This window comes from Uloborus diversus, chromosome 3 (genome assembly GCF_026930045.1).
Source record: "Uloborus diversus isolate 005 chromosome 3, Udiv.v.3.1, whole genome shotgun sequence".
In the NCBI taxonomy this organism is placed as follows: Eukaryota; Metazoa; Arthropoda; class Arachnida; order Araneae; family Uloboridae; genus Uloborus; species Uloborus diversus.
Window position 1 is genome coordinate 136,284,458 of NC_072733.1, and position 12,343 is coordinate 136,296,800.

Here is a 12,343-nt window from a genome sequence, read left to right on the forward strand (position 1 = left end):
CAAGGAAGATCATATTGTAAGTAACTTTAAAAAATAATGGTTATCTCTGAGATAAAAATTCTTCTGTGAGAATGTCTTAAGTAGTCAGAAACTTCTTTGCTGAGACAAATACTTTTATTATCATACATAATGATCTTTATGGGTAGCCCTTTTATCAAAATTTAAACGTTATAAACCAAGTCGTAAATATTAGCAGTCTCTCTTTATTTCTTTTTTAACTTGTCAGGTAACTATTGCTCAAACAATAGATCAGTAAGAAGTATTCTCTGAATTTGTTTAAACATTGAAACTAAATATTTTAATTCTGATGTTATTATTTTTCAACAGAAGTACTGAATAGTGTTACTATGCGTTTTTTATGCTGTTTAACGTTTACTTAAAGGTCCAATAAAACAGAAAGCGAGCTGTCATCACGTTCCATGAATTCTGCCCGCAGCAAGGAGGACAAAGCAAGTCTAAAACGATCTCAACTGGGTCGCAGCGGGCAGCGATAGGTTGCGTTTCAGTTATGTTGCCCGTCTTTGTTGAAAAATACATTAAAAAATGATTAAATTGGAAAAAATGCTTATATTTATGTAACCGCGGACATGTTGAATTCAGAAAATGAAACATGGATGGGGACAGGCAAATGCATTGAGCTCCGAATGCGAAGATACAGCTGAAGATTTTGCTCAGCGATGAAATGCCAATCCTTTTATTTCATATTTATTTCATGGTGCTAACAGAATAAGTTTTTGTTTTTTGTTACTTTTTTTATCATTATCGTTAGACGATGAAGCAGTTTTTATGTAAACTCTAAAGCAAGAGTAACTACACTACAAGCTAAACAAATTAAAAATAACAAAAAAGTAAAATAAAAAATCAAAGAAATCGGATAATGTGTGTTTGCTTTTTCTCTGCAGATTATTTTTTTGTAAAATTTTACAATGCAATACTTCCGAAACGGTCAAACATATCGTAGCAAATTTTACAATCCGAAAATACAATTCTATTTTAGCGTACTTAGCTTTGGTGTACTTATAGGAAATTCTTCCGCTTAAAGTATTTTCCCAGTAAAATGCTTCTTTTGCGGTATATTCATAGTATAGTAAACCTTTTCCTAGAAGAGAAGAAAGATCGATAATTATTTTCTTGTTGTTGAACGATTTCTATCATTACTCACCAGAGTGTCACGGGCACACTTCAACATTGGTATAGAAAGGATAGATATGCAGCTCACTTTCTGATGACACGTAAAACGTATGAATATTAAAGACCATAATTATTTATGGAGTTCCATGTTAGTAACATTATTTCTTATTTTTATGCTTTGTTAGACGAATATATGAAGTGTTATCATTTATAAGGATTGAAATACATCACTAGATAAAGCAATATCATTCTTTTAGGGCCTCTTCCCATAATATGTGGTTTCGCTGCTTTTGACCTAACGCACGTATGATGCCTCTGACCTGCGTCTAATACTGTATCCGCGCGTATAACGCGGACACCTATCTACACTTATATACACATATATACACGTAGAACGCGCGATGAAAAATGTCATACATAAGATGAGTTAGGTTTTTTCAAATAAGTTATGTAGTATCCCGAAATAAGTCGAAGATTTTACGTGTCTTTTTGAGGAACAAGACAATCATACAAATGCATTACATCCATACCGCCTGCCCAAGATATTCTTGTTTTCTTCCGTATCATCTGGTCTTATGTATTTGCCAGGTTTTCCTAACAAGGTTGTTTGAAATTTCAACTCTTGTATTGACTACTCAAAACCCAAAATTTGAGGTCTTTTTAAAATTTGCCCATTAATAAATCTGTGTCAATATTGGTTTCAATGGCCGATATAACTTGCCGAAAGTTATAATTGATCGAAAGTGAACAGCCCAGACCAGGATATTTTTACACGCAATTGTAATGCGTGTTAGCAAACAAAATCTCAAATAGCTTTATTAACCGTTTTAGCATTAGCTCTAACGGAAAGCATTGTTAATTCTAACGCTGAAAAAAAGTATTTAAACGGGCTCTAAAAGCTAGCTGTTTAAGAAAGCAAATGCATTGGCCATTTGACAAATGGTGGGGAGGGGGAGTTATATTAACTAAAAATGCAGGATTAATTTGTACTGTTATTAGAGGAACACATCTGCATTGCAGCTTCATATAGATAGTACGAGTAATATATGTAGTAAATATCCCTACACAAAATGATTTGATTTAAAATGCATGCGCAATCATTGAAAGAAAGGAACCATACCGTTTCCATTCTTACGTTTTGGTACAATCTACCGTGCTCGTGTTTCTTTATCATCCTAATCTTATTCAAATTTGTTGCACCATTAGTCAGCCATAAAAAGAAACAAAATATGGTTAAAACTGCAGTAAAAACTGCATGTGTAGGAATAAGTTTTCTCTTATTTCGTGAGCTGAATTAAACCAGATGAGTAGATAATCCAATCATTTCCGTTTTACACTTGAAATTGATTTTTTCGTTTTAGTTAATACTACGAATATTTGAAAAATCTTTTAATTCGATATAAATACTTTTCCCCTAATATATGTAATTTAATTACGGAGTGTTTAGCAAATACGTATTTTTTTTTAAATCTTAGCATGTTATTATAAAAATTCGTAGCGTTAAAAAGCGCTGTGAAAATACTTTAACATTATTTTCAAAACTCATAAAAGGCATAGCAGAATAAAGTAATGGGTTTCCCACATGCATTATGAAAAAACTGTCTTGGGATAAAAAATAAAAAAAAATTATTTTGTGTACAAAGTAAAACTACTCACCCTATGACTGCTGATGTTAAGGGGTCTGAGATATGGATCGTAGAGAATTTGTTCTGGATTCAAATCAACTGGCGATTGGCGCCTTCCTTTTGTACACAAGCTCCATTCAGGGTTTAGTAAACCCCAGAAATCTGGACCTAGAAGTGAATCAGAACAAAAGGCAATCAGTTCGGAAAGCATTACAAAGCTTTCTGGAGCTAGAGTTCTCCCTGATATTGAACAATTTTTAACAAGTGGGCTGTTTTAAACAAGATCATTAACCTTAGAAGTTATAGTTACACAATTTTACAAATATAGCTGGTAAAATAAAAATTTGTAGCGCTATTGTGTCACAAATATTGTAACTGGGCATTACAATAATAAAAAATGTAAATAAATTAAAATACGAAAACTAGTCGGATTTAATATGAGAAAAGTAACAACTTAAAGTTCACAACAATTAAAAGGCTAAAAAACATTAACTTGTTTTTAATCCTATTAAAAGCCTTCATTTTCATTGGAAATATAAACGTATCTCTATACAAAGCAAGTAAAACAGAAGCAGTAAAAGCAAACGGTATCATTTATCATCTAATATCGGCAGCTGAGCCATTTAGTTTACATCAAACGGTTGTTTCTAATACTGTCAAATCAATTTTTTTCAGGATTGAAAAACATGCAAAGTACTGCAACTATGATGCATGATACAAAATCTAAAGTTTAGAAATTTCCCAGCGTTTACTATATTTAATATAACAATAGAAATATAAAGGTAAACTTAAAATATCAAAACTAACAAAGCATGTGTACTTTCCAGATGGGAATGCAAATATTTTTTCCGATGTAACTCCGATCTATTCATTCAACAATGAACTTATGCAAATGTTTACCTGTTTATATGTCATTCCAATTGCGAGAAGAAGATTTAACAATGATAAAAATGAGTAACCACACAAAAGAAAAACTCCATCACATATCTCACGAAACTTTTTGTTAGGAAATTGCCTAAACTATATATTTACATGTATTTTTTCCTAAGTATACCGAACAAAGACAACATGAAAAGCAATTTTCAGCAAAGATCAAGAAAAATGCAATGAAATTTTTAAAGACATTTTTCAATATCAATCTCGAATGATCGTGAAAATTCTTCTTCAATTGAAAATAAAAAAAAGAGTAAAAAGACTTTCAGACAGATTTACGAGCTAATTTGCGAGTAATTCGTTTCCTCACGCTGTTAGAAGTGATTAAATACTCAACGAAGCGCACAGTGAGTTACGACCTGCAATATTCATCTCGACCCACGCATATTTAAAGTATCGCCAGTCCTTGGTGAAGAAAAAAAAATTGGGTTTTTTCCCCCTTAGTTCAAGAAGAAATTTACTGCCAATAAGAAAAATGTCATTCAAGCAATTCTGCAAAAACCATTCAAAGCATCTGTTTCTTTTTAAACGTGCTTTAGATAAAGTGCAACAATAAATTTAGTATTGAAAACACATACAGAAGTATGAGAAAAAAATAGTAAACATTGCTTATACTTATTCCTTTTTTAGAGTTTTATATTTTAAACGTACAGATGGTCAGAAATAGTACTTGAATCTAACGGTATTTTGCCTACACATTAAAAATGTAACAGTTTTCTTTATGTCGGCTCTAAATACTTCAACTAAATGTCAATGTTAAAGTTCTAGGTAAGTAGTTAAAGCACTACTTTTAGGATATTGAAAAAATAAAATAAAAATTAATTTATCTTTAAAAAAAAAATTAAAAAAATGAGCCCCAATTTTTTAACACGATGACACCATAAAAAACTATAGATTTTTAACTAAGGATTTGTGATGGGACTAAGGATTGTGACTAAGGATGTTCTTAGCATACACCAAGTGTATATGCTAATAGCGTGAGGGCAAAATAATATATAGAGTAAGAGCAAAATAACATATATATTGAGCGCAAAATAATATATAGAACGAGATGCAAATAATATATAGAGTGATAGCAAAATAAAGCAATTAGATAACACACTAAATGACTGCTTCTATGTAAAGTTGGCTAAGGAAAAACCATTATCGTTTCATCCTCAGTAGTTATTCGAACATCATCTGCACTATGCCAATAAAAAGTGTCACTATTTCTATTCGTTCTTGCAAATTCAACAGCATTTTTTAATTTGTATCATCAACTTCAACTTCCAACATTAGCCCTACTTAAATCTTAATGATTTTCTTTCGTGAATGTTTCACAAATACATAATCACCAACTTTAGCAGTTTTTCTACTTAAACTATCAATTCCTACTAAGTCATCATAGTTGTCTTGTATTTCTCCTATACAAATATTTAATCAGAGTTGCTTTTGATTTTGAAAAAGGGGACCCACTTACCTCGTATAGCAAAAAGATACGGGGTAAGTGGGACCCCTCCTCTTAATTACTTAATAATATTTTGCAGAACAATTCTTGTTGCTGTATGAACTTAAAGTTAAACTATACGTGAAAAATTAATTACCATAAAAAATAATAAAAACTAACCTAGAAACACTTATTTGAAAAATGTAGCTTGAACATGCATTTTTTTTTTTTTTTTTTTTGACTAACCGCTATGATCTAGAAGAAATTGCACGAATCCCAAATATGTGCAAAACCAATGACTGATAAAACTGAACATGATTTGTGCAAAAAGTTTGAAAACTTTATCTATATTTCAGCGTTAGGGGGTGACCCACTTAACCCTGTGACCAACTTACCCCAACCAACCATATAAAAAAATTTTGTGTTTGCATTTCTTTTGTAAAGAATAGAATATATTTCAGATATGAAGCCTAAAACATTACGTGTTTTTCCATTTTAAATATAATTTTTACAGTGCTTTCATGAATATCACAACGAATTCTTGTGTAGATTTTATTAATACAAAAAAAACATAAAAAACTCCTTTTCCAGAAAATATTCTGAAAAAAACCTTTTTTTTAAAAAATTTAACAAAATATAGTTATTTTAAAATATGGCTTCATTTTGTTTTAATAAAGATCAAAAGAATTTTTAAATTAACGGAAACATTGCTTGAATTGATTTGCGAATGTATGTTCGACATCACTAATGGATTTACAAAAAGAACTTGATTGTAATAGTGTACTCATTTTTGTTTTGTTGCTATGAAATCATTTCAAAGTAACACCTCTGTTTCCACAGTTCGTTTCGCAGTCAACTTCTTCGGCCTTCCCACCTGCTTCTATAAACTACCATTATTTCATTTTCCCCCTCCACTCAAAAAAAAAAAAAAAACACTAGACTAAAGCACTACTAAAACTCTAGATGCATTATTCAAAAACATATTAGTATTTCTGTAAGTCAAAAATATTCCCTCTTTATGAAAATACAACTAATCCAATGGAAAAAGGGAAATCATGTTGCGCCATCTGCACTTATAGTGTATTTTTTGATGATTGAAATTTCCAAGAGGAATTTAATCTTCATCAATATTTGATTTAGACAACGGTGTAGACATCTAATTTATTCTACTTGAAGCCTCTTTGAAGATGTATGATTACAAACGGTTTCTCCTCTAAGAGCAATCGACCACTATTGTTGCTATCGCAAACGCTCGTCTGCTACCCTGTCAGGTCAAATCAATTAGTACGACAGCTGACGTCAATGCAAATTAGCAGGCGGAATGGCAAACTTATGAAAGCTGTTAACGTGGGATGTAAGTAATGTGAGCTCTTAGTACAAATCAGCAAGAATTTAATTTAGATGTGTTAAAACTAATCATATTTTAAGTCAGTCTGATTCACGAGACTCCTATTAACTTTTAAATTTATTTTTTACATTATTGGGCCACTCCACGGAAAACGGTCATTTTGTCCCTCATGTGACGCCTCATGGATGTCATTAAAATTAATAGTTAAAAATATTAATCAACAAATGTTTTCTGTTAAACAAATTACAAACATATGTGTAATGTCATAAGCAAAAAATTTCGTATTACCCTATAAAATTATTACTTTTCAATGAAACATATGAACCGTCACGTGTGGAGCATCCGGTTGTCTTGTGCGTTGAATGCCCCAATTACAGATTCTACAACGAATGCATGTTGAACGTCTTGAAGGTTGTATTAAAGCAACTGTTTTCATGCCAAATTTAACTATCTACCGTTTTGTTCTTTCGTCTATTTCATATTGCTTCTGACACCACTATTGCTGATTATTATGTAAAATGACTCCATGAATCCAAAAATGATCACTGTTTTTTTCTTCTCGAACCCCCCCCCCCCTATTTGAGGGGAAAGGGGGCATTTAACATTATTCTGATGGGATAGAGAGATAAGAAGTTCCAAAACATCAACATTTGCAGCTAGTTGAGAGTTTATAAGTCCGTTAAAAATGATATTTTTTCTTGGCACTTGCTTTACAATTTTGTAATTTAGTTTTCGGTATGAAACCGAAGCTTTGGACTTACTTCTGTGAACCCAAGTTCACAAATTTTTTCAAGATGTTAACAAAATAATAAAATAGAAAATCTTGGAAACATCACATGTTGCATACGAGTCACACGGCAGATTTTAAGTTAAAGAATCTTTCCTCATTTTGTATATTTATTCAAGTTAAAAAGTCACAGATATGAATAAAATTGAAATAAAATTAAGTATATGCTTCTTGGGATGCATCACTCCCTTTCACTGACCCCTCTCAAGCTCATCAGAAGTATAATGAATAATTTAATGCACTTTTTCCCCACCGATTAAAAATATGGGCTATAAAACTCGAAAACTAAAAAAAAGGGGGGGAGGAGATCGCAATATTTAAAAAGTAGGTGTACGTGGAGGAAACCGATGCTCATGTTTCGATTTAGGCCTTCATTTTACATAAGAATCACCAAGAATGGTGTCAATCCATTTTTAAGTTTTTTTTTCGTCAATTTTTTTTCTTTTAATTTTTTAATGCCGCGCAGTGTTATAACAAAAGGGAACATCCTAGATAAGCATGCAACCTTGTTTTAAACAAAGAAAATTGAAAATGATAACATAACAGTACGAAATTAAAATAGTACATGTAATTATAATTTGCTCTATGTTTTTTCCTGGCTATTAGAATTCTTACATTTCTTGTTAAATCATATTGATAATTTTCTTGTTAAACAATAATAAAATATTACGAAAGTAGATTAAATATAAGCTAGAATTAAAAAAAAAAAAACAATTATTTGTATCATTCAAAAATATATATACATGAACTATCTTCTTTCTAAATAGTATCCTTCCTTTGATATACATTTTTAAAAAATAGATTTCCAAGTTTTATAGCAATTGTGATAGAAAGAAGAAGGACATACGCATCTTCCACACTTGCATAATCTCCAAAGTGTTGTCCTCCTCGATTTTTTTAAAAGAGGTTCAAAGAAATGGAAGCTACTGAGCGATAAATCTGGACTGTAAGAAGGGGCTCTGAGAAATCTCCGATGAAGTTTCTCTAAGTTAAAGCGACAGTATGCGATCCCGCAGTTTCTTGCAGGAAAATGATATTACGTATCGCTTGCCGACTTTGTCTTTTCAATACGCTACTTGTGCTTCATCCAAAAGGAGCCAGTAATAGCCTGCATTAATTGTCCTCTTTCAATAATGTCAAAAATGAGAACAATGTGATTTTGGCAACAAGTTCGATTTCTACAGCTTCTCCAGTCGAGGTTGCAAAGTGTTTCTCCTACAAACTGTGCGTGAAGCTGTCGCAAAATTTCAGAGGCTTTGGTGCCATATTTTATGTGACATTTAATAATGGTGCGTTGCGTAACAGACATGTGCACCTCTTACTCATTCATGGCGTACTAAAAAGCCCAACTCTTCAATGTGTTTTCAACCACAAAAAGTCTTTTTCATATACCTCAATCAATATATTGGTAAGACCTCACTCCTGCATTAGTGTCAAATTCCGGTTTATATTTCATCTGCACTCATATCTTTTAGTTATGGCAATTCCAACACTCCTTCTTAAAAGAAAAGTAATTAGAAGTTTTTGACAGTAGTAATATCAGCTGTTTTGATCTGCAATTATGTATTAAACAGCAAGAAAGTTGTTTATAATCTCAGTTAGTTAATATGCCTTTGTCAGTTCATCAAGTTGACACTGCTGCCTTCCTATTGAACTAAATACCACTAACTAGTTTCCAATCAGATCAACTTCGCCATTTATCCACATATTCTGTCCAATTCATCTGAAATTCATCTTTTGTGCGGTGCTTTAGAATATACTATTTGCCGCACAGAGCAATTCATCACTGTAACTGTTTCTCGATGTTTGCATACTTTTTGATACAGTATGATATTGTTTTACATTTAAAGTAAGAACGATTGCGTCGTTTAACCACTTCATTGCGTAGATTTATCTTTCTACCATATGTTAACATTAATAAGTCAATATTTAGATGATGCATAAAAATTCATAGTGTGAACAACTACAGACAATCGGAGTGATATCTTTCAAAGGCTTACCTTGCTTTATTTAATAAAATTACCAAAATTCTAGCAATAATAAATCCCGGATCTTATATTATGTAACATAATTCCACAATCATGATTTAAAAAGGATAAATGATGCTTAGTGGAAAAAATTTATTTTTGTTGAAAAAACTAGATATACAATGAAGAGCTTAAAAAAATAAAAATAGTGTTTATATAAAGGAAGTGTAAATATATATTTATTTAACTGCTTATTTTTACGTATGCGCTTTGAATTCTACTGACTGCTGGTGGGGCTTTACCCAAACCATAGTGAAAGGTTCCTGGAACAATTTCAATGCTTAAAAGATGATACTACACACTCCTGAATTCCTGTAACGTTACACCCATTAATCCTGGTATCCTTACACATTTTTTTAGTGACGGAATTATATTTGAGTTTTAAGAGTAGTAAATCACAACAAGACAGAAAATTGTTTAAGTATTGATGCAGGTTATTATGAATTTAATCATGTTGAAATTGGTTTTTTAATTTTCCTCGATCAATCTTTAAAATGTACAAGCGGCTGAGCAGGGCCGCGCCAAGCCTGATCGGCGCCGTCGTGCAAATGTCTTTTGAGCGCCTTTATGCTCTGTCGTTCAAGGGAAATATAGTTAACACCTGGAGGGAGGTTTTGTAGACAAATATAAAATGAAAAAAAGAAATACGTTTGGCGTTTAATTTAAAAAAAAATAATGTGTGAGTATTTTTAATTTCGCAATATGGTGCATGTTTTTGCATCATATCTCAAAATTATTCTGAGTTCAGCAGCTCCTCTGAAGGGCTAATAATGCGTTTTGGAAGAAGAACATATTTTAATATCTAAGTTTAAGCCAATTTGAATATCTATCGAATCTCTAAGTGATGAACAATTAATAAAACTTTTATGCTTGTCAAAACATGAGTACAGGAGCAGTGGCGCCGCTAGAAAATAGTTTTAAGGAGCACAAATTGAAAAAAAAAAATCTTTTTTAGTAAGAGGGGTCTGGGAGTTCTCCCCGGAAAATTTTTTGAAATTTGTAGTGCGAAAACGCGATTTGAGACGGTCTTTGGTGGTGTTATGGGGGGGAAAGGTACAAGGTGCTCTGTGGAAATTTATAGAAGTTGAAGCTTTAAAACGCAATTGCATAGGCCATATTTATTGACGTTAAAATAATAAATGAAACTCTGGGATTCAACCCGATCGTTTATTTATTTATTTATTTATTTGTTTTTGAAAAATAAATAGAATTCAATTCACACACATTTTCTCCCCTCCAATTTTTGCAATTGATCTTCTAAAAACGCAATTGTAAACAACTTTGAAGATTTTTACAAGAAGGAAATTCTAGGGCTCCCTATTGAAATTTTTTTTAGACTAAAGTCCTAAAAATCTAAGCATTATTCTATGATATTAGGAGAAGTGATTCAGAGGCTATTCTGACTTAAATTTTTTGTAAGTAATGTTTGAAAAACCTTAAATTTGATGATATTTAAGGAAGGAGGTTTGGAGGCCCGTTGTCCTAATTTTTTCTAAAATTGAAGTCTTAAAAACGTGACTGTAAGACCATATTTGGTAACACTAGGGCCGGCAATCTTTCGAAATTGAAGGTCTAAAAATGCAATTTTAAGTGATTTTCTAACGGAGTTTCAAGTGATGTTGTTTCGTATTCGGAAGCTTTCGCGAAATTGAAGATCGGAAAACGAAATTTAAGATGCTCCGTAATGCTCATGGCGTGGAGGGGGAGGGAGATTCAACAGAGTAGCATTTTGAAAATTTTCTTATTTTCAGGTGAACTAGAAAAAAGAAAGGAAATACGACGGAGGGGGAGTAGCTAATCAATTAGTAGAAAATTAAGTTTTACCCCAACATCATTATTTTTTTCTTATTAAAATCACTTTGTTAGACGCGTCTTTTTCCCCTTCAGAAGTATATATTTTTGAAAAACATTCAACTAAGCATTCTCGAGGGGAGGGGGCACGGGGCGGTGCAACCAAAGGGGTGTCCTCTGGACCCCTACCTCTTCTGGTTGCGCAACGGACTATAAACACGGTCAAGTCGTTTTTTTCGGAACTAAAAAGTAGTTTATCTAAATTATTTTCTGAAATATATGCATATTACGCACACATAGATAATATGCGAATATGCTAACGGTATTTTTTATTGTACGATACCATGATGCAGTGAAATTACTACGAACAGTAGTTAAAAATTGCAAAAAGACTTATTGCACGAATTATAATATAACATATTCATCGCAAGAACCAAAATGGGGAATAGCAAATTTCTTGCGCTGCTTCGTATGCTCAACCTTGGGAAATTATAGACAAACCGAAATAACATTCATGGCTCCACATATGAAAAAAAATGCTTATGTATGCATTAATTAGCATCATATGATTTCAGTTGTAAAAGATTGCGCTTTTAAATATCATATTCAGACACAACAAGGCAATTTGTTTTTCTTATAGATAAGCAGCAAGGAGAGTTGTTTGTTTTAACGAGCAGTATAATTTCACAGGTACTTTTATTGACGTTATGAAAAGTTCAATTTTATTTTTTTGGTTGGAGATTTTTTCCCCATTCGGAGCATTTTTGATTAGTGTAGCTCAGCGCCTTTTTGACTTTGGCGCCGTCGTGCGCGCACGATCTTGCACATAGGGACTGAGCGGCCCTGCGGCTGAGAAAGTAATGTTTTAACTAGGGGAATGTAGGACAATGTGAAATCACATACTTTTTTCAAAATGAAAAAACTGGAATTTTGTTCTAAAATTTATGGTTCATAAAGAAGGCGCAATATATTTTATAAGAAAACTTGCACTGAAAGATTTGTTTTATTTTTGGCAGTAACTTTGTGCCTCCAAAAAAAAGGGGGACAATTGTCATTTTTTCCCATGGGGGCAAAGTGAAAAATGAATTTTCTTTCGTACGAAATATTTTTCATTTAAATATTAAAGATATTTTTGATAAAGTGATTTGATACAGTATTAAACGAAATGAGCCATTTCACTTTGTCCCATCCACTTTGTCCCGCATGCACTGGAATAACTGCATATTATTTTAAACACAAATAAGCCTAATATTACACAAATAAATACTGCACCGA

General features: G+C 32.2%; 1 protein-coding gene across 1 annotated transcript in view; it reads right to left on the reverse strand.

Annotated features, from left to right (window-relative positions):
* LOC129218957 (carbonic anhydrase-related protein 10-like) overlaps positions 1-12,343 on the reverse strand; it is a 683,644-nt gene that overhangs the window by 258,293 nt on the left and 413,008 nt on the right. The window contains exon 3 of the mRNA XM_054853277.1: positions 2,788-2,924. Coding sequence (XP_054709252.1) covers positions 2,788-2,924 — 137 coding nt within the window. The remainder of the gene's footprint in view (positions 1-2,787; positions 2,925-12,343) is intronic.